We start from the raw sequence: 26,146 nt of genomic DNA, 5'->3' as shown, positions 1-26,146 counted from the left end.
TCAAATGTAGGTCTCTGAGTGGTCTGATAATAACATACTTCATTTCTTATGGAAGTGTTACATGTAGATTAGCATGGGGTGGACACTTAACATAATACAAATAAACAGCCAATTTCTTCAGACAACAGGAAAACATATTAAAAATCCACCATTTTTATAGACATGTTTAACCCATGATGTCACTGAATTACAAAACTGAGCTTTCAGGTTACATATTAAAACTACAGACTGAGCTTTGAGGAAATGACAGCCAACTCACAGAATGACGATAAGCAAATATTTTTGATTAGTTAGCATACGCGAGATTAAAGAAATGTACACATTCAATGTGGAACAAACAATCTTTAAATTAAACCATAGTTCAAAAGAGGGAAGAAGCAGCTTTCCTACCTGTTCTAATTCATCCTGCCAAATCCATTGGTTTCCCAGTAACCCTAAACAATGCAAAGCAAAATTCCACCTTTTAAAACATGTTGATTTCAGTGGATTTAGAAGGGTATTAATTCAGTTTAGGATTACTGTTAGTTTCTCAAAAAGTAGTTTCACCTTCTTTAGCCCTGATAATAGTGTTCTTGAAAGGCATAGGATACTCTCATTTGACACTATCTCTATTTTAAAGCAAACATTGATAATAACAGACCATAGGTCTTGGTGCTTGACAGCTAGCAGAATTCTGGAAGTTTCTATTGAGCAAGCAAGACTAGAAACTTCTGGCTTTAGGTCAGATTGAGGACAGCAAAGTCAGGAGGTCAGAGGCCTTTAAAATTAAACACATGCATATATGCAAAATAGCTATAAATCCAAGTCCATACTCCTGTGGTAAAGTTTATTTTTAGTGCCATTGAGAGTCAAAATATCCCAAATGTTGTTTGTATTCACTTTTCCTGTTTCCTGCTGAGCAAACAAGCCAGCTTCCCCACCCACCTTATTTACTGATTTTGTGTGTACTAAACCTGCATGGATTAAGCCACTATAAATGTTTGTGTAAAGAAGGATGTTTCCATTCTCTCCTGGGCATTTTTAGAATCTTGGCACTGGAGTGGGGGGTATCTTATTATTCCTACTGAAATCCTGTTTTATCACAGGAAACAGACAGCATTGTCTAAAATGTTGTCCAAACATCTGATTTAGAAAAGAACAAATAGAACTGGTGCTGGCACCACAGAACTGTCAAATGTTTTCATGTTACAGTGCAATCCTAAGCAATGAGTGGATTTAGAAGGGTGTAGCTCTGTTTAGGATTGCACAGTAAGACACCTGATAGAGTTATTTGCTGCTTCTTTTATTTATTTATTTTTTTAAAACTTTTTATTAAACGAGAACAGTTACAACATACAAACTTAAACCTGTACAACAAATAAACAATCAATTCAATACCTGGAATTTTGTTACAGAAGGAGAGTCAGCACATGTCAACAGAGTTATATACGTTGTGGAACTTTATAGTGTAAAACCTTTTGACATAGTTATTGTTTGAAGGATTTTTGATTTGCTGCTTCTTTTATACTACATAGCTGGCTAGCAGTAGTGTGGAAAAAAAATGATTGCTATGCAGTGACCCTCTGAGATACTCTCCAGGCTTATCACAGCTGCCTGTGAAGGATATAGTGATGGCAGCATCAGTGTGGTTTGTTTGTGTGTTCATAGAGTAAGATGAACCCAGCAATCAATTTGGATTTAGATTTCTCCAATTCCACATTACTTTTGACTGCACATCCTCTCTTATATCTAATGTTATGATTATTGTTTTTGTAATTGTATATAGTGTTAAAATTTTCTGCTGAGATATCTTTATGATTGGCTGTCAAAGGGCTCATGCCACCTACGTGGCTTTGTACCTGCAATCACATATCCCAGGCTGAATTTTTGCAAATCTGAAATCCTAGAGCAATTTGAGATGTTGCCATTTACCTTCTGCACACCATTGCCATGGATGTCAGGAAAAATCCACAAATGTAAAAGACTAATAAAATGAAGAAATTATAAGACTAAGAACTAAAAACTAAGAAGTTATAAGCCAAATGTGACCTATTTGCGAGTCTAGTCAAGGAGAACTGTAATACAGATGGAGCCCAAAATTTCCCCACATTTTGCTAAATGAACAGAGAATTATACATTATTAGGCTATTTTTAGAGTTGATAACCAGCGCTATAAAATATTTTAATGCTGTTTTTTTTTATGCATGTTAGATTTCTTCGGGAAGCCCCTGCCTCCACTGACAATACGGCAAAGACCTAACAGTGATTCCCATGATGTCATTTCTTAATCAGCAGTCATGCATCAGCTTGAAACATGGGGTGTGGAAAAGGAAAACCCATGTTCATTGTTATCTTCTTATTTGATAAGAAACTTGCTGTTCTTAAAAGTTGCTGAGAAAGCTATGAGTGCCTTGGAATTGCGACAGTAAGAATAGCATTGATGAATTTAACTATCAGTTACTTCTTGACTCACCAGCTCTTCAAGGGTTTATACGGACAGAGAAAGTTTGTATCAGTAGAACTCTTGGAGTGTCTGTGCAAGGCTCCTTATTTTGTTGCTTTGCTGGAACAGAAAACTCTAACCCTGAAGAAAACTTCTTTCCCAAGACCAAATGCAATTTAACTTTGCATATATATTGAGCATATACAATGACTGTTTCTGGTTAAGCATAGTGACCAGTATTTCTACATTTAGTACTTCAGAGGTTTGTTTTTTTCTGAAGATATATGCATGTTGAAATGAAAAGGTATGAACTATACATTTTAACTATTTTTATATTTTTTTCTAGTATGTTGTTTGGAAATTTGAGTTAACAGAACTATTTTGAAATATTGGAATTCATAGTTCTATTCACAAGCGGGACATACTTCTGAATGTCATATTGTTTTTTGCAACAGCAATACAGTTTGTCTGTGTTTTGCTTCACAAGTTATCCTTGCTGTTGCTGTGTTGATATTGTCTGTTGCCCTCATCCACCAGGAGGAACTGCATGCTCAAATGAGTGCTGTGGTTGTTTTTCCCGAAGCTTAAAAGGCTATTCCAGTGCCAGAGTTAGTGGAATCACTACAGTCATGTGTTTTGGAGATGAGTAGAAGGACAGAATCCCTGCCTTTTGTTCCAACTGAAGTCATCTAGCTGATGACTAGAATCATTCTAAAGATTCTGGGATGCCATTAGAGTTGCCGTCTCCTGCCAATCATCTCTCTTGCCTTCTACTGCTTGAGGCAGTAGCAGGAAAAAATTAAAGAAAAAATGTTGCTGGTCTTTGTGTTGGTATGTCACTTCCAGGCACAACCCAGAAGAGATAATAGATATCTTTAGGAATTGCCAGAAACTCTTGTGGAAAAACCATAGTTTCCAGCGAGTCCTAGAGCTACCCATTGTCACTTCCAGGTTGTATCTGGAAGAAACATCAGTGATGTCATACAACCTTCCCCAACCCTCCCACTGGTTGCCAGGTTCAGCTTAGCAACCCTAGGCGCTATGGAGCGGGCTTTTTCATTGGGAGGATGGGAGAGAAACAAGCATTGCACCCATTTGTTGCATGTGCATTTCCTCTTATTAAATGAGGGTGACTTAAGTCTTGATCTCATGTGATAATGAGACTCTCTGTAAAATTATGATAATTTTGTTTGTAGAATGTGTCATTATCTCAAAAGAATTTTCTGTCCAAAGGCCTAAAACTGCAACCAAAACAAAAAAATGGGAAGCAATCAGCACTTCATCATATAGGATATATTTTTTTCCTGTAATTCTGAACTGATTTTCTTGCAGCTCTGCTTGTTATACTTTCTTGCCTAGAATCAGAGGCTCTTGCATATGGGAAATCTGCTGTTCGTTCATGTGGGTAGGTGGGTGTGGGTATGGTCACTTTTGTATAAGCTTGTGAACACAAATGTGGCCTTGATATTAAAGTGAATGAGAATGCTTCTAGTAGAGCTGAGCGTATACATCAGAACACTGTAGAAATGTAGAAGGTGCTGCTCTGTCCTATGTCTTTAGGAAACTGAGAATGGCATAGGAATACAGAATTCGTTATTTGTTCTTTGCGTTTGTATATCTTTTGAAGAAATTAACTTCTGCACCATAAATACAACTGGCACAATTGAAATATCAATATTAAATATTATCCAAAATCATCTATTTAAGATAAAATTGTGGCCAAATCAATTTTGATTTCAAATTTGGCTAGTTCCCCCTTTTACAGCCTGTAGGTTTAAAAGTGAATATAGACATTCATGGGTACCATAATCAGGGTGTATGAATTTTAGTTTGGGGAGAATACTTCCTTTTTAAACTAAAATGACCGATAGGATGGTTTAAACACTAGTGCTGAATCATATGTACAAGTCCAAGGGACGTAATCTGATAACACAGCTTGATAGTTTAACCCATCTTGCTGAATGTGACAGACTTTTCCCTCAGTTCTACAAGCCTTCCTTTCCCTTGATTAATATACATCAAAATAATCCTGGGGACTAAAAAAAAAAACCTACCTGGCTTTTTGGGGGTGGGGAGGGTACTACATGTATATTCCACACATTCATTTTATGTCAGTTGAAATATATATTTGTTCTGGGACCAAGCTAAAATGTTTCATAATTTTTGTGTATTTAAGTAATTAACTGTTTGTCTTTCTTCATGACTGTATTTGCTGAATGTCAAATCTAGAGATTTTTATGTCTGAAGTAAAAATCAATATGAAATAAAGTCTTAATGCAATATTTAAGAACTAGTGGGACCTTGCCAAGAGTCTGACTGAAGATGAAATGGAGTTAATGGCTTGGATATAGCAGCTAGGCTGAAAGTCATGGTCCCTTACCATGTGCAGTCCTCTCCTATGAAGATTTTTCTTAAGTCTTCCATCTAGACCACTTTTCCATATCCATTTGCATACTGTTCCAAAGAAGATATTGAATCCTTCTCTCTCCATAAACTAAGGCTGGCTACATGTCCCTTTCCTGGTCAAAACAAAGCATATACACACATATACATCTAAAAATAATAGTGGGTTCCATCTAACTACCAACAGTCTCATGGAGTGTTGATGTTTGTAATCTGCTTGATCTCTTCGGTTTAGCTCTGCTAACAAACAATGAAGCTACCATAACAAATGAAGCCTGTTCAGAAGCCTCATACTTTAAAAATGCAATTAAAATAGAAGACAGAACCTTAGCATTTGTTCCATGGTAGTGTTTATTTCTCTTGTTAGGCACTTCTTAGTTCTTTTATGGAGTGCCTAGCAGGAGCAGTGGAGGACTGCTGTAGGTGTACGATGGCGTGAGCAAGTTTTTAAGTTTTCTGGAACACACAGTAGGATAGGCCAGAGAAGTATGTTTCTTTCGGTAGAGAAGTAACCAAAATTAGGAGAGACCTTAAAAGCAGTGTATGTTGAACTTTGTGAATTATTTATTTTGACTTATATCCCACCCTCCCCACGAATGGGCTCAGGGCGGCTCACAACATGAATATAACACACATTTGATACAATTTTTTTAATCTGCAGCATGGCTCACCAAAAAGATGAAGCTCCCCTCCTTACTGAGCTCTTTCTTTAAATAGACAAAGGATGTTTTTCAAGAACTCTTCAGGCTCGGAGAAAGAGGAAGGGTGCATCAAGCAAAGCTATCTTCACTTGAGTTAAAGAACCAGTGTCCTTTAGAAACGCTAGAAGATGTACACTGAACCAGCCTCTGCGAGTGAGCTAAATGTTTAACTTGTGGCTGAGAAGGGTAAATGTGGGAATGCCTGTGGAAGAAGTTTGGTATGCATTACTGGAAAGCCAGTGTGGTGTGGCCATTAGTGTGTGCCAGATTAGGACTGAAGAGACTCAAATCCTCATCTGACATAACACTGGCTGACAGAGCAAGGCAAGCTTTTCCCATCCTTATCTGTCTCACAGGGTTGATGTAAAGATAAAATGGAAGCAAGAATGAGGATATATGCTACCTTGAATTTCTTAATGAGAGGGCAGGATAAAAATATCATAGATGCCTATATAGATACGCTGATCTACTTTCATTTTGCCTGCTCCTTTTCACCTGGCTCCGCTCAGAACTGCAAGAGGAGTTTGACCTGTTCTTATTTTCTTCCACCACTCTGGAGTCAGCAGCTCAAGTACCCGGGATAGCAATCTCCCCAGCCCAAGTTTCTTGCAGACCCTTATTATTTCTGTAGCGTCATTAATATACATTTATTACTTCATGGAAGAATAAGACAGGTCCAGGGAATCTGAAATTCGAAACGAGGACAAGAATGCTGGGGAAGGGACGGGGGGAGGGGGGAGAGACACAATGAACACACGCCCAGTTCAGTTCCGGTGTTGAGTGTCTTGGCAATGAAACGTGTTGACAGCCTACTCAATCTACCATGAAACTCACAGGGAGCCGTCGCCGAGCTCACAAGCTTCTAATGAGGATAAATGGAGAAGTATGTACTAAACATATAAAACAACAGCGTACTAGGCTTGCCGGCCGATTGAACAAGAGGACTCCAGGTTGCTGGAGGAGGCTCTCATTTTGGAATGGTCCCTTAAAATAAACAAGTTAAAAGCGTGCACGTGAGGGAAAGCCCTTCAAGCCTATCTGCTCTCGGCTGCTTTGCTACTTGGAAGCCGCTGTATTTCTTTCGTTTACACGGAGGAGCATTCCAAACAGTACTTCCCCCCTCCCGCAGCTGAAATGGTACCGTCCGTTCTGCAGCCGCCCGGCGCTCCGCCGAGTTCCCGCGGTCTCCACGGGAGGGCGGCGGGGGTGGCGTTCTTTGAAGTCAAAAGGAGGGTTGGGCGCCATGTGGCTGCTCCGGCGCCCAGGCCTTCTTCGTGGGATATGCTGCCGATCCGCTGCTTGCCAGTTAAGAAAATCTCTCTCGTCGGCCCTGGAGGAGGTGAGCGCGAACAGGGTTTTAGCAGCAACAGCGGGAAGAGGGAGAAGCGACGTTCCGGCTTTTCTGCGTCTCTTTTTTGCAGCGGCGAAAGAAGCACAAAGCGAGGCCCGCTTGACAAGGTCAGCGAAGGCTCGGCTGCTGATGCCGCCAGCCTTCCTGTAAAAACAAGCTGCCTTCGTCCTTCGAGGCCCCGAAAGTCCTGAGTAGATGCGATGGGGAGGGGGATCTTGACGGGCTTATGTCTGGATTGAGCCCCGCTTGAAACAGGCTTCATTGAGCAAGTTTGCAGTCCTCAGTGCAAGCCGCATTGGACTCAAACGGGGCCGTTTCCAAGTAACTATGAGTCTGAATGGGCTGTAAAATGCTGGCAGGGATTCCGATAGGCTGGAAAGGCAGGGGCGGCTGGAAGGCGGAGGGCTGGAGCCTGGACGAAAAGGGGCCTCCCCCTCCGACGTCGACAGAAGGCGCGTTTCCTCACGTACGCGCGCCTCCGAAGACGGCCCTGGCGACAGGCCTCTTTGTTGCTGCCGCTGGAAACAGCGAGTGCTAAGCCGCCCGTTTTCTTCAGTCTCACATTCTTCAGATATGTGAGAACAAATTCGGGAAGCTGCTTTGCTTCATTAGAAACTGAATTCATAAAGTGCATAAAGTTAACGCACAGGCTCTCTCACCGTCTTGCTGTCATTCCTCTGAATAGCTTCAGTCAGTTTTATTGGCCGATCTCTATAATTTGAGAGACTTTTTCACAAGACCGTATTATGTTACCCCTCCACCTAACACTCATATCTTTGTCTTTACCTATTGCAATTTGTATTCGCCCCTTCCTCCAAAGACCTCAGATTTGACCCTTCCTCTGTGCTAGCTGTGAGGCAGGCTAGAATGAAAGACTGGCTCACAGTCACCCACTGAGTTTCATGGCTGGATGGAGATTTGAACCATGGTCTTCTCAGAGCCAAGCTACAAGTGACGTCTGACACAGGTTGGACACTTGTCAGCTTCCCTCAAGTTTTGATGGGAAATGTAGGCGTCCTGGTCTTGCAGCTGTAATGGAGAGCCAAGCTGTAAAACCAGGATGCCTACATTTCCCATCAAAACTTGAGGGAAGCTGACAAGTGTCCAACCTGTGTCAGGTGTCACTTGTAGCTTGGCTCTCAGCCCTAGTTGATAAACTGACATGCTGTTTTGTAAACATCAGACTGCGACTGTAATGATTCGGGTTTGTTACCTTCCCTTTCTTTTCACTCCCTCCTCCTAAGGAGGTATATCATCACTCTGCAAGCTCTCTGTAAAGGCATTGTTTCTAGACTGATCACAACTGAGGGCTTGCAGTAGAGGTGAAGTCCTAGGGGCTTGAGTTAAATATTCACCACACATGCATCTGTATACACATACATTCCCTTTAACTGAACATGTCGAGACAAAGATTGTAAATGCTACAGTTAGCACTCTTTAAGCACTACCTTGCTATGTGGATCTTCGTAAAATAACAACATTGCTAGCAGATCTGGGATTATTAAGGATAAGAGCTGCTTGAATATTTCAAGTTCTAAGTACTAGTATATTTCCAAGTTTGCCTGTAGTGTTGTGTAATGGTTAAGAGTGTTGAACTAAACTGGAAAAATCTTTACGTCCTCACTCTGCCATGAATCCATTAGATTATCTTGGGCCTGTCACCTGCTCTCATGCTTACCCACTTCACAAGGACAAAAGGGGGAGATGAAAAAAACCTATGAACAATTCCTTGAATTCCCTGGAGGAGGGGTGGCATAAAAAAACCCAAATAATCATAATCATATCTCAGGAGGTTTCTAAATAAAGCTGTCTTCGCATAGCAGTTAAGTGATTTGGGTTGCAAAACAGCACTGTTGATTTGAATCCCACTACTGCAATGAGCGCAGCAGGTGGCCTTGGGTAAGCCACTCCTCTCAGTCCCAGCTCCCCAGCTATATTGTGGTGGATAATAATAACCCTGACCTTGTTCACTGCTTTGAGTAGAGCACTGATCTGTCTAGAAGAGCTATATATAAGCACAGTTGTTATTACTGTTACACATTTTCTAAATAAATAAGATCAAAATCAAGGAACCTAAAGATAGTCCACAGTAATTGAGAGAGACTTCTTGCATGTATGGAACATCAATGATGGTAGATCAGCACCAGTGATCAGATCCAGTATGGAATAGTGTCAGTCTAGGGTTGCAGTCCTAAATACAGTTACTTGTGAGAAAGCCCCATGGAGCTCAGTGATATTTACTTCTGAGTAGGCATGGTTAAGATTGCATTATAGCGTCTGGAACAACCTTGGTGCAAATTTTCATACTTCCTTCAAATCTCACTGGGTGATCATGATGAGCCGCTTAAATGTTCCCAAACTAACCTACCTCATAGGGTTGTGTGAAGATAAAATAGAGCAGGGAGAATTATGTATGTTGCCTTGATCTCCATCTCCATGGAAGAAGATAGGATAAAAATATACTTGATAAATAGATTACTATGACTAATGCAGTGTAGATACTAGTCGGCTTATAAAAAATATTTTTATAAGAATTGTTTTTAATGAAAACCTTCATGCATCTTTATATCACTCCCTTAAGAAACTGTATAGTCCTTGAAACATCTGTTATTTTCTTGTTACTCGGCTATGCACATTTGAACTGCATTACATTTAGTTAAAGTATAACTCAGTACAGTCTTTGGCTAACTGGTATTCATGTATGCCCCCTCTTTTTTTCTCCTTTTTCTGTCCAAGTTGGAAACAAAATCAGAAGCAAAGCTTCAAAAGCAAGTATGTCAAGTTGTTCTCAATCATTTTGAGAAACAGTACTCCAAGGAGTTGGGAGAAGCATGGAATTCAGTCAGGTCAATTTCCATTTCTTTTTTTCTCTTGTCCTTCCTCCCCCAATGCCTCATAAAATAATTACATTAGAAAATTCCACAAAGTGCAAAATAATATGGAATTCTCAGGTTCTTTTTTTTTTAGTTCTTTTTTTTTAGTATAAAAAAGGAGTCCTAGGTAAGAAAGAGTCTAATATAAAATTAGGATGGCTAACTTTTGTATCTGGGTGGGAGTGCATTTTATTCAGTGGTCCAAGTGCTGGAGTTATATTTTGCTCATTCCTGTGCCCTAACAAACCCTTAACTTGTGTAGTACTGTCTATAGTGACTGCCAGAAACTCTTTATCAGATAGGGCATGCAGGACTTGAACACTAGACCTTCCTCATATAATACATGTTCTCTTAACACTGAGATACAGCCTTTCTTCAGATTCTATAACAAATGGAAGAATGTTTCTAGTTACAACTTGAAAGTAATATTATTTTCCTTTCTAATGAAAAGACGAGCACTTTAGTATACCTTGATATAAATTTGGCAGGGCTTCTTTGGGCCAAAAAAATTGATTTGGGGCTGATTTTTTATTTACTGTCTGGTCATTATTTGGCCAGCCCTTATGTAAATTAAGAGGTGTGATTAGACACCAAATGCCCAGTGGACATAAATATTAAGAAGGAACATTTGGATTTAACATATACACCAATAGAATAATTCAAGTTTGTTTTAGATGGTTTATAGACAGCATCCTCAAATTAGTTGGATAACTATACATTGTGTAGCTAAAAGTGCATAAAGAACATTTGTTTATTGTAAGTCTAGATCTTGCAGTTACTAAATAACATAGATTGATAGTAGAGGCAAGACAGACAAACAGAAATATTCTTCTCACGATATATAATTAATTTATATCATAGGATGAGGATGATGGCTACTGTCTTAGATGGCTTTAAAAGGGGTTTAGAAATGTTCATGGTGAAGAATGGACAGGCCTGTGTTCAGAGGCTGTATAGTTCTGAATGCCAGTTGGTAGGAGGACAACAGCTGCAGGGGAGGTTGCTGTTGCCTTTGTGCCATTCTAGTAGCGGCCTTCATGGAGGCATCTAGTTTGTCACTGTAGGAAATACATTTGGTCTGATCAGCAGGATTCATCTCGAACCTAAAACTTGTTATCAGTATTACTTTGAGGATGTGCAAATATCTTTCCTTTATTACTGTAGACTAGATGTATCACCTTGTACATCTAGTCTTCCAATTCAGAAGGTTGACTTCCAGGCACAGTTTAGCCCTAGCACCTGTTATTTTAGATTGTTTCCTGAGGTCAGATCTTGGGAAAACATAATTATGAACATAGATCTGTTTAATTTTAACATGAATCGCCACCAGATACTTTAGGAAATGATTGCATATTGTTCCCTGCCTTATAAAGTGGCAAGATAAGAAAGTGATGCAGGCAAACAGTGTCACTTTTATTAATACAGTTTACATTGCCGTGCTTATGCTTTTCTCTATTTTGGTGCATGTTCAAGTGCAGTAACATGTATTGTTCTACTTCAAATCTCCAGGAAAGTGCTCACAACACCGCAGTGTTGGCAATATGCTGTTCTCCTGAATCCATTCCGTTTCTCCTCTGAAGTGGAGAATGACTTGCTTTCAAAGGGTTATCGACTTCTTTTCCCAGAATCCTCATCCTGTTTTCGGCAGTCTTTCAAGTGTTACATCACTAGTGCTCCTGGTAGATTCCCTGCTCAGAAACACAGAGCTGGCAGACTGAAGGAATATTACCTACTGAATGCAGCCTCTATTTTGGCAGTGTTGGCTCTGGACGTAGAGAGTGGGGAGAAGGTTTTGGATATGTGTGCTGCTCCAGGGGGTAAATCAGTAGCAACGCTTCAGTATGCTTGGCCAGGTAATATGCTGTGCTCCTAAACTAAACAGACAAATTTGCTGCAAGTTTAGTTATATAACCTATTAAACAGGTTATTTGGAAGAAAGTATTTTGCATTAAGAAAACTCTGGTGGTGTTCCTTTTTTCCCTACTGCAGTCAAAAGCTTGAACGTGTTGTTAATGTCTGACTCAGCACATCAGAAAGTGGTGTAATTTCTGTCTCAGATGTAATCTGAGCCTTGCTGCCCAACACTTTGTTTTTCCTGTTCATCAGTTGAAGGTACATGAAAACAGGTGGTGTGCAGTCCTCAGATATTTTCACATATTCGACTACTCTAATTTTGCAGGGTCAGCTTGAAACAGAAACACAGCAATCTCACAGAGCTAGTGAGATGATGATCCGTACAAAGAACACTTCCCAATGTGTGGCACGGGGGATGCTTGCAAATGAAATACTTATATGTTCTGAGCTGCAAGGAGATTAGTGTGCAGACAATGGGTCTGAATATCATTAAGCAGCTGGATGGTTTCACTAGAGGACGCTATATGAATATTTCATAATAACCAAAGTCATTATAGAGCTCATGAGAATCTAAAAAGAGGAGTGTGAACCTATACCAACTGTTGGATTTAGATATGGTATAAGAGGCAAATACCCAGCAAAGAAATCATCTGTAATAATGCACCCTTCTCCTCGAGAGGTGGCATCTTGCTTCAGAAAGGCAGTAATTAACTGTTCCCCTGCCTACAGTGTGTCTTTTGAAAATCCCCCTCCCCAATGATGCTTCATCACTGTCAATATTCCAGGCTTGTTTTTACTTTGCAATCTTGGGCTTGGATCCAGAGTAGCATTTCTGTGGGTGCAAAGAGTTCTGCCCACAGAGCATGACTTTCTCATCTCACCACTCCCAAACGCCCCCACAAATGCTGCTTGCAGGAGTGTGGGGTGTGTTGGTGTGTGAGAAAGTCATGTTCTGCAGATGCAAGTCCTTAGAGCCACAGAAATGCTGTCCTGGAAGTGCCTTAGTCTGGAGGCCATGGAGGGTTAAAAGAAGCAGTATTTAGGAGATGACATTTCAGGGGCAGGGGCGAATTAATCATTCTCTTTCCTCCTAGCTCTTCTTTAATGAAAATTGGCCTCCTGAGAGCACTTAGAATGGACCATCAGGGCATGAAGAATGGACCATCCGGGCTTCATCATAGTGGCCTCAGTCTAAGCAAATTGCTTGTCCTGAAGACAGATCTCATGTTACTCTTTCTCCTATGGAGTATTGGTGCTTGGAAGAAGTATCACCTTCTGATTAGATCATCTTATATACTATTAGTCAAGTGGCCCTGATCTGTGGATGCTTAAATCCAGAGACTGGAGCCATGAATGGACCAGACAGATCTTTCTACACACCTGAAAAATGCCCCAGGTTTGTAGAAAAACCTGAAATCTAAACAAAATATATTGGGGGGAGAGGTAAAAAACCCAAAAATGATAAAAGGAGACCCTGTAGCTAAGAATCAGATGCCCTCGGAGTAGCTGTTGCTAGGCAACCATAACTATTTCAGGCTTGGTTTTTGTCAGTAAAAGGCAGGGGGAGGGGGCAAGGCCCTTTCTAGTGCTGTTTGGCCCTTTGAAGGAGGATTCATTGTGGCCAGATCCAACAGCAATCATTGGACGATTTGATACCATGTGACTTGCATAACTCACTCAGGCCTGGCTGCTTGCTACTGCTCAACAGCGTCCCCCCCCCGCCCCGCCAGTGTAGTGCTTAAAGTTTCAGAGTAGGATGTGAGAGACCCAGGTTTGAATTACCACTGTGTTATGGAAGTTCACTTGGTGACTTTGATCCAGTCACACACACTCAGCCTCACCTGCATGTCAGGGTTGTGAGGATAATATCGAGGCAAGGAGAATGGTGTAAGCTGCTTTGAGTTCCCACTGTGGAGAAAGACAGTATATAAATGAAGTACATTTGGAAATGTATGTAAAGATGGGGGGGGGGGGCAGATAAATTTGTTTATTGGGTTTGAAGGCAAGAAGGATGTAGGAAAAGGTGAGCATTTGGAGGCTACTAGGTGGAGGGAAGGAGGAAATAGTGTGGGGAAGGAGAAACAGGGAAAAGTGAAGTACCCCACACAATTCCTTGCAGATTCCCCACCATGCAACTGGGCCTGGTTCAGCTGGCACCATGCAACTGGGCCATAGGAGGGAGGCTGCCTGAGGTGGAAGGGGAAAAGGAGAAAACGGGGATAGACAAAAGCAGGTGGGAAGGAGAAAAGGACGCAGGAAAAGGGGAGAGGCTATTGGGTGCAGTGAAGGGAAAGAGGAAATGGTGCGGGAGGGGAGCATGAGATGCCCCTTGCAAGTCTGTGTGGGTCCCCCACTTATTGGTCATAATGATCTTTATGAATTACTTTTACTGAGGTGTGTTTTGGATTGATTAATCGTCTGGTTATGCGACGAACCAGCCAGATGATCACTTGATGTCATATTTGGACATGGAAAAGAGTATATGCATGGCTCTAATAACTAGGAAAAATGTTAGAAGCAGTTGTTAGATTCTGACTGTAAATTTAAAGTTTGGTTTGGTCTTGGCAACTTGTTGGAAAGTTGGCAAATAATTTTTATTTATATTTCTTATATAAGGTCTTCTGCAATCCAATGAATATGATAATTTGAGGTCAAATTGGCTGAGGAATACTCTAGAATCTTTCATCCCAGAATCTTTGATGAATCTAGTTATCATTTCTCAGTTGGATGGAAGGCAAATTGGAAATCTCCAGCCTGAAAGATTTGATAAGGTATCTCTATAATGTGTTGACAACTCCCTCGAACTCTGACTTTCTCATTTCTTTTCTTCTGTACTTTTTATCTCACACTCATCACAACTTTCAGTGAATGTTCTAATTTTGGCCTATGACAGATGGAATACAGAAGATAAATAAAAACATGTTGAATTGGATCCAACTTCTCATGAATCAAATATATTACTGGAAGTGGATATTTCCTGACTTCCCTTTCCTCAGTAGCCCCTGTGCAAGAAAGAGGAGAAATAAGATGAAATTGTCCCTCCTCCCTTTCTCAAGCAAAGCAAGCATATTTCCCTTCCCACCTTGATGCCGCTTCCCAACATGCTGCATGCCATGGCGTTGGAGGGGGGGGGGGGTGTCCTTTACCCTTCATCAGTTCCCTGAAAAGATGCTGCTGGGGAAAGGTGGGGGAAATCCACACCTGCAAATTCCTCCTGTTCACAGGACTTACGGTCCAACTGTTTATTTAAAAATTGTGCTTTATCCTATTCACATAGGCCCAAACTATGTTACATTTCACACACAGCCTCAGTGGGGACTTGCAGTAGAATGCCAGCTGCTAGTTCTCCTTGGCAATTCAATTTAGAACTGCCACTGGGACCCAGTTCTGGTTGGGATCATGGCACATAGGGGCATGGGCTCCTGTCTTCCCCCTTCCCCCTCAACATTTTCCCAATGCTAAATGGTCCAGGGAGACATTATTTGCATGTCAAGGGGCTCCACATGGAAACATTCAGTGTATGTGCAGTCCTTCCCCTCCCATTGGGCAGATAACTTCCCCAGGGCCATTTCAGATTGGGAAAATGGCACTGGAGGGAAGCACCCTGCCCCATGCCACGGTCCCTAAATGGGCCCCTGCAGTACTATTGAGTTGCCACAGGAAACTTGTGGCTGCCATATGGATGCAAGTCCCTGTGGAGATTACATCCCTGTGGTGATTACGTATAAAATGTAATGCGGTAGTTTGGATCTTAGGAAGTTTTCAACAACTAGTGCTCTGAACCCATTTAGTAAGCTCGCAGTGGTTTGCATTGGCCTCTATCTAGGACTGATCAGATCTGTTCCCTGTTGATTACAGCTTCAGGTGCCCCCAGCCCATTCCCTCAACCCACAAGCTGGTTTTAATCGTCTTAATAAATTATTTTATTTTAACTTTTGGAAACACTTCTTGTTGGGGGAGGTGGAATGCTACTTCCATGCTTTCAAACAAATAAACATCCCCAAAATCTATTTTGGAATAGATTTTTTTTAATCTGTCAAGAAATAGTTCTCGGTTGTTTTTTTATATCTATGTTAGATGGATTCCTACCATTTCGGTAGCTGCAGAACCTTCTTCTAGCCCAGGCAGCCTTCCACTAGAGAAATAGCCTCTTCCACTGGAGGGAGACTTCTTGGGAAAGAGGAAAGCTCCACACGTTTTTAAGCAGAATGATAGGATACAACTCAGTGATAAACAAGAACTTAGTGTCTATTTGCGTTTGTAAAAAATAGATGTAGAGCCTGAAATGCAATTAATAGGCAAATATTTGATATTGTTGATGGATAGATTTTTTAAAATATTCTTTATGAAAATAGACTTCTGTCAATATTACATTATCTTTTTTTATTTATTGGTCATTAAGGTATTAGTGGATGCCCCATGTTCAAATGACAGAAGTTGGTTATTCTCTTCTGATACCCAGCAGGCTACCGTAAGGTTAGCACAGAGGAAGGAATTATCTGCTGTACAGATACAGCTGCTAAGGTAAGACGTGTGAAGGAAAATTGCCTGAAATTCAATCATGCTCTACCCTGAATTGAAGGGCATGCCAAATTCTGAGGCTTTGCATCTGCCTGAACCATATACAGCCGCACAGAGCCAGTCATTATTTAAAAATCCATAGAGCTAAGTTATCTTTTCATGATAACTGCCCTAATATACAGAGAAAAATGTTCATGTTAAACAGTAGGCTTGTATCTAGGACTTCATGAGGTGGGAGAATGAAACGGGGGCAAGGCTGGTGGAGTTTGCATTTGCATTTTTATATCTTTTGCTGAAAACACAATTACTGAATAAAACATGTCTCTTTAATTGTTTGATTTGTTAAAGCAAATAATTAGCAGTTTGGCCAATTTAAAAGGAAAACATCAAATGTCTAATGCACTAAGAAAAAATCGTACTAAGAAAACGAATGGAGCAATATAGAAGAAATAATAATATGTGAGGAGCTGGGGCTCAGGTGGCAGCCATGATCCCCGTCATGTGACAGCTCATTTGGTGCAATTAATACAGTGTCATACTTGGATTGGGAAACCCACAATGAAATTCCTTGCACTTCCATGAATTTAAGATGACTTTCACACCAGGCTTTTTCTCATTTACACACGTGGAAAATCCTAGTCTCACAGGGAACCCATAAAAAGCTTACATGGTCTCGGTCTCTCATATTTGCAGGACTGCCTCTCTCCCTATGCTTCCTCATGGCAGCTTTGCTTATGTGAACAGGGCCTTCTGCAGATATCACCTTGCAAATGAATAAGATACACAACTGTCTGTACACACACATTCTCTCCATAATCTAGTCCCCACATTATGGAATGGCCTGCCTGAGGTTAGGAAGGCCCCCACTCTCCTGGCTTTCTGCAAACGATGCAAAACCGAGTTATTCAGGAGGGCTTTTTTACAGAGGTAAGAGGGTTGTAGGGAAATGATTCAGAAAGATGCTTTGATAAAGGGATAGGGACTATAGACTGTGCTATTGCATACAGTCTGTTGCTGTTAAGTATGTTCCTACTATGTAACTTCTGCATCATTTAATGTGTCATGTTTAAATATGCTTATGCTGGGTTTTTAGATCTTTTCAGATTTTTGCCTGATTTCTGATATCTATCTTAGCTAGTGATCATATTTGTCTTACTCTGTGTAATCCACAGATCTTGAATAAAATCCGAGTTGGTGAGGGACCAAAAAATTCCAGCCCAAACACATGGTGGAATGTGATAACATGATGATGATGATGTAAAAATGCTAAGTATAATAAAACCATGGCCCCTGTTTTGTTTTTTTTAATTGTGAAATATGTTTAAGGAGTCTTGCTCAGAGTGAGAATATAAGGCCTCCATATTAGGGTCATATTATCCTTTTTTTAAAATACTGTGACATCACTTCATTCATCTGGGTTTTTCAAAACATAAAGTAAATGCTTTTTCCTAGTGAAAGTTTTTTTTAAAGTTCCCTGCAGGTTACAAGCTGTTCCTTATCATGAAGCAAAAGAGGAAAGGCCTTGCTTTCATTGGAAGAAAATTAATCCATTAAATGAACTGAAAACTTCTTATGTTTTTTAGTTGGCCACAAGGCAATAGTGGAGATTAACAAATGTGAAATACAGTGAAATTTTATTGTAAACAGATTTCAATCTCATTTAATTGTCATGGCTTCCTGAAAAAAATCTAGGAATATCTGTTTCTGAAATGCTTGGAAAAAGTATTGCAACTCCTGTTCATGATTCCCCTGGGATCCTCAGAGAAATGGAGCTCTGTTAATTAAATTAATTTATGGCAACAATTCACTGTGAAGATTTCCTGTACAAGGCCCTTTGAAGTAGGTGGGAGTTTTCACAGAAGATCATCCTGATAGACCCGTCTTCTGTTTGTAGTGTAGATATACCCTTCATATGCAGTGGAAGCTTTGCTATGTAGTTGATCACTGTTGGCATAATGTTCACAATTAAAATGTATTGCCTACCTTGCTATCTAGAGTTTATGTCTATCCTGAGGAAAACTTGTAGCTTGGAATGTATTTGGTTTACTGTTGCTTAAATTACAGCCTTTGAAGTTTTTTTTTTTACAGGGGTAAGTAGAAATTATTAGGAATTTAAAATATAGCACCATAAAATAGTATAAAGATATTTGAGAGGGGGGATAGCTGATGGCTGAGTTAAGCAAGGATTTTTTTTCCTCCTCCTCAGTCATTTTCTCCTGCTATATTATTTTATGGCTATTGATCAAATACTAAAGCTTTTTTATGTAGTGCAGTGTTTCACTTCAGAAGTATCCCAGCTGTCAGGATGAATTGAAAGAGAGATAAAATAGTTTGTTTTCCTAAAAGTAGGGTTCTTTATGGAAAGCCGTGTAATGGCAGTCCTTTTTGTTTTGTTTTGTTTTTCATGATTTCCTGAGGAAAAGGTCTAAAGGAAGCTTGTGATTTATAACCGAAATATGAGTGTCTTATTGCAGTAATGCATCATGTCAGCCATTTCCTTTGAAGAAATCAATCACATTTAAAACACTGACCTCCTTCAGTTTTCTCTTTCCAATATTTGACATGTGAAATCCAATTTGTGAACCCCTGGCTCAAGAAAGCATACATCATTCAGTGAAATTTTTTCAAATTTGAATAAATCATTCTAGATTATAATCCTGAAGTAGAACATTCTTGACAGCAAGAACCTTGTTGGGAGACAGAAATCTAAACAAACCAAAATAGCCTGTCTCCCCAAATCATATTTAATCTAATTGGGCCAGTTATCTAGAATACAGAAATAGCGTATTTGACAAAAGCATCCAAAGCTAGCTGAGATCTGCAACAATAGCAACTGCAAACAAATACCATTTCCCCTATAATTTTGCATATTAATTCAGTAGCCCATGTGCTTTTCACAAATGACGAATTAGCACAGCTGAAAAAGGGCCTCCTCCTAGCTGCTAACCACTTCAATATCCAAAAAAGAAAAGACACAGAGAAGAATGTCTGATGACAATATCAAGGGCAGGCAGAAAGCAAATACTTGTTTATACAGTCTAGCCATTTAGGACATTAGAGTGTTTTTGGACTAATGAATGAAAATGTATTTCTATATTCTGTTCAAATTAAATTGTTTGTTTGTTTGTTTATTTTTAAGAGAGGTATGCCCAAATTTGAGTAGAGCTGAATGGGTGTGATTAAAGGAGAAGAGGTCGACTGGAACAGCAATAAGGGGAAGATTTTTATTTTACTTGAGCTTCTTAGATAATGATAGAAAATTTGTAAATTAATGTCCCAGAGATTATTTTAGGTTTAAAAGCATAGTTGCAAAGGAGCCAGTTCATGACTGTGACACTGAAGGATAGGGAACCAAAGCTAGGTCATTTCATTTTATTTAAATCTTTGCAAATTTGCATTTATATTACATTGTTTATATAAATATCTTTGAAATTTATTTTATTTATGTCATTTATAGTGCGCCTTTCTTACTGAGACTCAAGGTGGATTACAGAGTGTGAGATTAGCAGTCAGTATAGTCTGTACGGACTCACAGTACGTAATCTGCCTTGAGTCTCAGACAGGTGGACTATAAATAATGTAAATAAAAATAAAATAATAAATAAATTCTCACAACCACCCTGTGGGCTAAGTTAGGCTGGGAAAGTCTGATTGGCTCAAATTACCCCATGAGTTTCTGTGGAAGAATAAGTCAAGATGGGTAGCCGTGTTAGTCTGCCTGTAGCAGTAGAAAAGAGCAAGAGTCCAGTAGCACCTATAAGACTAACAAAATTTGTGATAGGATATGAGTTTTCGTGAGTCACAGCTCACTTCTTCAGAAGAATAAGTATTTGATCCTAGTCCAAAACTAACCACTATATCATAAACTAGGGTTGCCAAGTCCCTTCACTCCCCTGGTGGGAGATTGGGACACTGGCTCTTACTTTTGTGTTTGCCTCTTGCGCATGCACAGTGCTCACATGCTCCTGGCTGGCGTGATGATGTCACTTCTGGGAAGTGACATCATCACACGGGTCAAAGGGTGGCCTGGGAGCACTCCTGCACTTACCAAGTGGTTGAATCGCCTCACTGCGGGGCACAATTCGGCCTGAAACAGGCCTGCTGCAGGGTGCGAATTGGGCCACTGTGGGTACGGGGGCATGGCGTGCCTCTTAGGGGCACGCCATGCTGCCTGGGGGGCATGCCCCCCCACTGACCAGGTAAGTGGGGGTGGAGGGAAGGTGGGAGCAGTGGATCCCCCGCCACGGGCAGGGGAATGGCACCCCTACCATAAACTGTAGTCCGAAAATATATTTTTCCCTGTCTTTATTATAGTATGAGAACATCCCCTGAACTCAAAATTTGAGTCTTGTTTTGATATTGTAGGAGCAGTTTGATGATAACGAAGTCTTTACAATCCTGTAGTTAGAAGGAAAGCAGATGTTAAAGAGCCCAAATGTGAAATTAATTGATTATTTCAGTATTAAATTAATTAGCTGTCCCAAATGGACAGATTGCTGCATGCAGAGAAACGGTTCAGGCTGTGTTTTCATATTAAAAACAACTTGATGCATTTCTTACTTTATTCTGAAATACTGTCCTTTGCTGCCTGACTTTTCTGCAACAGGAAGGCCCAGCCTAAATAAAAGGGAAATGCTTTCTGGTGCAGCTGTTTAACTATCTCCAATGTAGCTTCACTTCACTGGAATATTATAAATCGCTTTGTTTTTGATACGGGGGTGTTTTTTGTGGCCTTTTCAGATTGATTTTTATACAAAAAATCTGCAACAATTGTAGAATGTAAGCCGAGTGACAGTGATGTGGCTTGTCTAGGTTTATCTTTTAAAAGGAAAACAAAATCTATGATCACTTTCATAAGAGAGAATGCAGAGATGAAAGTAAATATGATTTCAGCTGCTTGAGTGGCTTAGAGAAGATTGTTTTCCTGCTGATCAGATCCAGCTCTGCAACTGGTGAAAATACTACTAATGTTAAACACAAGATGGCAGCATTGAAGTACTTCTCCCAATCTGTCCTGAAAATTCTACTTTTTATTTAAAAAAATGTGAAGAACAGTTGAATTAGTGACATAATTAATGCTGGCCCTTCTAATGGGATGAAGAACATGTAATTAGCCTGTGAAGAAATGAGGAAGTGGAGCTTGTAACGTGAATTACTTACCAGGCACTGGTATATCTTTGGATGTGTGCATCTTTATTGATTGAGTGTATGCATTTGTGTGAAACATGGCATGAATGTTGCAGGCATTAAAAAAGACAAAAATGACAGCTTATCCCAATGTTTATCTTAATATGAGGCTTTTATTTTTTGGTATTTTGTAGTGACAGAGTTGGTTTTGGCTATTTTGTTGCTGACATTTAAGAAGCGTGTTCTTCAAAATTGCTGAGAATTTGAAGTGATACTCATTGTTTCCTTTTTTCTGGTGTCTTTCTTATTTTTCTATTTCTTTTAGTATTTGCTTCCTCTCCAGTTACTTCTAATGTAAGCCTTTAAAGACTTGTTTGAAGAGGTACAAAGCAACCATGAAATGAATGCTGGCTGATCTTTTGAGTTTTCAGTTTCACTGAACTGTGTACAGAGAGCTATCCATTGTGTTCAAATCTTGTTCTTTGAGCTTGCTGTAGGTTTGAAATTAATTAAGCCTTCAATTTTTATAGTAATGACTGGCGTGATACCCATGCTTCACTACAGTATTTAGCTACTTTAAAGCCCGTTATAATACTTACGGGTACGTAACATTTTTTGGTTTGGGGGGGGTGTTAGTTGGTTTTGTAGTGTAATAGCATAGTACCCGAGCTTCACAAAGGTGTCAGAATAAAGTGAAGCGTGTTATCCCTAAAATCCCTTCTTAGTGGGTGTTTGCATCATGAAAGGAATGTTCTCCCCAAATTTCATGTTTTTAGGTCCAGGGGTTTTGGGCTGGGCATTGATGAGTCAGTCAGGACACTTATCTTTATATACAGAGAGAGAGAGATTAGAATTTATATAGCCACTTTCCTAAGTGCTTTGGGTAATCCTTATGGCAATTTTCCAGTGTTATTACCTATAAATTACAATTTTGAGGAGCTAAGGATGCAGGATAAGACCATGTGAGGTGTTTATGGCTGATTGAACTTTTAATGAAGGACTCTCCAGCCTATAGTTGATGTGCTTACATTGACATCCTGAGAAACGTTTCACCTTTCTAAGCCAGTTGACTTCATCAGAAGGGTGTAACTCTGCTAAGAATGGCACTGTCGGCTATTATACCAGTGTGGGCACTCAAATTATTAAACCAGGTAGTTGGCCAGAAATAATAGGAAATCTTAATGAATAATCACATTTCAGCTGACACATGAGTGGCGAGTGGAATGACACATTCCTCTCCTTTCTTTAAATGGCACCCCTGAAATTAAAGAATGATAAATTGCTTGGAAAACTTCAAAAAATCTTGTCACCACTCCAGTGATACCAATGGAATAAAGTGTGACTAACAGCCACTAGCCTGCAATACCAATTTATCCTTCTCCCCCCTTCTCTTCTCCCCATTCTAGTTCCTTCTCGCCCCAAAAGTTAGTAATGGTACCACTAGTACAATACATTTGAGGTAAGGTCATGACATAGCCCCCGTGACTTCTCATCACTATTTGTAGTAGATTACTGCTATGAAATTTTGGTGCTGTAAAGCTCTTGAGTGGAATGGAATTGCCCTCAAATGCATTACTACAGCTTTTATTGGTGGTTTAACCTTTTGGCTGAGTCAATAAACAGCAGGCCGTTTTACTTTGTCCAGCTTATTCTAAAGCAATTGCTTATCTCAGTTTAAGAACGTCTTCCTGTCCCAGCACTTTGTGCGAAGTCTGTACAGTTCATCCCCCAAATGTTTGATTTCTAATCATATTAGTGACCTCATAATAGGCATGCTCTTAAATGATAGAAAGGGCAGGCAACTTTTTAATCAATGATAACAGAAGCACATTTTGTAATGAAAATGTATTATTGTTCTTTATAATAAACATTGCATATAGAAATTTTCACTCTTTTTCTGAGGATATGGCAATGGCATTGTCTGCTGTGTACTTAACAGTTCCATATAGGAATTCAGAGGTATCCGAGTATAGTGATTAAGTCCTAATACAGGAAATTCACAATACTTTTAAAAATTAAGGGTTAAAATGTTTTTCCAAATAATACACCAGTGGGTTCATTTTCTCTGTGTTGATAAGCGTGTGATGTGCTGCCAGAATGCTAATAGATGCTGAGTGCATAAAAGTTTGTACTCTGCTTCAAGGCTTTCTAGATCACTGCAATTATTTTTTTCTGTTGAAAAGATACAACTCAGTTCCTTGTGATTACTTTCAGGTCTGCGATCAAGGCCTTGCGCCCAGGAGGATCTCTGGTTTATTCCACATGTACTCTTTCTAAGGCAGAGAACAGTGAGGTTGTAACTCACATCCTTAACACCTGCAGCAATGTTCTGCCTGTGGATATAAGTGCCCTAGCCACATCTGCTTCCAAAGAATTCACTCTTGCTTCAGATGTCCAGCAGCATGAACTTCTAATACTTCCAGAAATGGGAAGAGCATGGGGTCCAATGTACATATCTAAACTAAAGAAATGTTGACACACATGGTTTCTTGTGTGATTTTTGTAAGTCATATTGACAGATGCTTTTTAGAAGATAAAACTTTTATTTATTTCTTTAGTGGTTAACTTTTCACCTCAATTTTTCACTATGTAATTTGAATAAATGAGATACTGTCTTTCTTTTGTAGCTTTTGATAAAAAAATGAGTTTTAAAAAAATATATACATTTTTGGAACCTTTGTTTAGGTAGCAGAGTAGTTGAATCTGCTTGTGAGTGGAAGAGTGGAAAGTGCTGCCCCAGTGGTCAAAATCATTCTGAGAGCTGTAGTAAATAAATTGCGGTAAATACGTTCTACGAGTATAAAAGTTGTAGATGTATTCTGCATACTAACACAGGTAGGATATTGTAGGTTTTTGGTTTCACTGCTCAATTATTATTAATTACTTTTAGGTTGCTCTTTGTATCTGTGAAAGTACCAAATGAAGCGTATCTGTTTTACTTGAGGGAAACCACATTAATTCCAAGAAGTTCTTGTCTGTGTCCTGTGTCAGTATATACTATTTGTTGAATTATGCCATTTGGGTAACAAACATAGGTGCTGGGGTGAGAAGGTGCTGTGTTCTCAGTAGCTGCTGAATAACTATAGAATTGTTTTCCCCTTGAGATACACTCAAAATTGGGCCTATTTCACCAGAAGTGCTTATAACACTATTTGGGCTAGGTTTGGTGAGTTTCCTTATTTTAAAAAATCATTTGTCTATATCACAGTTTGAATGCAGTGCAGTCTTTTAGTCATCTATCTAAATTATTTAGTACAAGAACTGCTGTTTTGCATTATGGCTATTTTGGTGGTTTCATCTTTATACAAAAGTATGCAGCCATAACAGGGCTCACAATCTGATATGGAAACAGTATCCTTTGCTTTCAAATTTAGGCATAAGCATAATTAAATTCTATGTTGGATTGTGGGCAATGCACAGTCATTCACTATGGTATTGTGATGGAATCCTAATTTTCAGTCTGAGCCCTCTTGAATGTGGTAGTTGTGTCTGAATACACAGTGACAGTATAAGTTAAAAATTCATGAACACAGAGACAAGCGTTTTCATGGGCATGGGATCCTAACTTCTCTGAGTTACAGGGGTAAATGCTACTTCTTTTAAATGACAGCTTTTGAAGGCTTGGTGTTTTTCTGGTATCTATTTGTCTGATATCTCCCCATCACCTCTCCAAGAAAACAGAATCATTTAGGCCCTCCCCTTCACTCCAGAAAGCTTCTAGCAAGTGAAAACCCTCTTTCATTGGCAAAAAATTTTCAACTCTGAACTGCTTTTCCAGTCATCACAGTAGCATATACCCTTGTCCTTGTTGGCTAGCGGCTCCCATATATGCTCCTTAAAGAAAAGTTTCAAACATCAGCCATCAATAAATATCTTTAGTTAACTTATCATCACTTCTCATTAGCAAGTAATGAAATTTACCCATCTTTGGTTTATCTTTTTCTAGATCCTTCATGAGGATCTTATGAATTGAAATAAAAATACAGTTTATTTTTTTAAAAAAATATAAATGTAGTCACCCAAGGTCACAAGTCACTGTTAGCTGAAGTTTACCTCTGTAAATACAAATCACTTGTGTTTTTTAGGCCATTTGAGCAGCTGACTTTTATTGGGCTAACAATTATTAAAATGTGGTTATACCTCCAGATTGAGTCAGATTGAGGCATACCACAAAAAGGTTTTTCATTATCAGGAACATATTTTTATGTGCAATCTGTCTTTCTACGTGGAGGTTGGCCTAGGTTGCAGTAATATGTTTTCCCTATGTTGCATGTAGTTTACATGCAGAAGGTCATGCCTCTTTCAGAAGCTCTGCCTCTTTCAGAAGTTACAGATTATATTGAGACCAGTTTGCAACTACTCCTACCTTTGTCAGAATATACAGTGGGAGAACAGACTGTTGCAATGCCCTTAAAACAGCAGATTCCCAAACAGAAGTGGCACTTGGGCATTCAGTTTGGAAACATAATGCATTTTATTTGGCAGCTATAAAACAAATACATAAACTAAAGTGACGATGAAGAATATCTGTAGTCACCACATACAAGAGTATTTCTACATAATTGCAGCTGTAATTATGGGTATAAACAAGCTGAACAAATGGCTTGGCCAAAGTGATGTCAATTCTCTGCCTTATATGAGAGAAGAATGAATAAAAATGATTTATAGAAAAGTCCATTCATTGTTTTAATTTCTTATAAGTCATGATTTCCAAGGGATAACAAAAATGCTAAAAATTGACGACACAAATGACATCATTATATAAAAAACTTTCCAAAATGTCCTGCTATGCAGATCCTGAAGTACTGCCAATATTTGAGAATATATTCCCTTTGCATAATTATTTTAGTTTAAATAAATTAATTGCAAATTTTTCATATATAAATACATGGAT

The 26,146-nt window shown here is 39.4% G+C and overlaps 2 protein-coding genes across 5 annotated transcripts in view; both read left to right on the top strand.

Annotated features, from left to right (window-relative positions):
* The window catches only part of ARL13B (ADP ribosylation factor like GTPase 13B), a 63,553-nt gene extending 58,837 nt beyond the window's left edge, over positions 1–4,716 (top strand). For 3 of the 4 annotated variants that reach the window (XM_054973620.1, XM_054973619.1, XM_054973617.1), the window contains one exon: positions 2,191–4,716. In XM_054973620.1, the coding sequence (XP_054829595.1) occupies positions 2,191–2,267 (77 nt within the window). In that variant the 3' untranslated portion in view covers positions 2,268–4,716. The remainder of the gene's footprint in view (positions 1–2,190) is intronic. The other variant, XM_054973618.1, reaches the window with a different exon arrangement.
* Positions 4,717–6,687: 1,971 nt separating this feature from the next.
* Positions 6,688–23,867, top strand: NSUN3 (NOP2/Sun RNA methyltransferase 3). The gene is made up of 6 exons (XM_054974279.1): positions 6,688–6,865; positions 9,614–9,723; positions 11,260–11,603; positions 14,221–14,375; positions 16,007–16,128; positions 23,467–23,867. The coding sequence occupies exons 1-6, from the start codon at positions 6,770–6,772 to the stop codon at positions 23,726–23,728; spliced, it is 1,089 nt and encodes a 362-aa protein (XP_054830254.1). The 5' UTR covers positions 6,688–6,769; the 3' UTR covers positions 23,729–23,867.
* The last annotated feature ends 2,279 nt before the right edge of the window (positions 23,868–26,146 follow it).

The sequence above is a fragment of the Eublepharis macularius genome, chromosome 3 (genome assembly GCF_028583425.1).
Source record: "Eublepharis macularius isolate TG4126 chromosome 3, MPM_Emac_v1.0, whole genome shotgun sequence".
NCBI classification, from domain to species: domain Eukaryota; kingdom Metazoa; phylum Chordata; class Lepidosauria; order Squamata; family Eublepharidae; genus Eublepharis; species Eublepharis macularius.
This window is presented reverse-complemented; position numbering and strand designations above follow the sequence as displayed.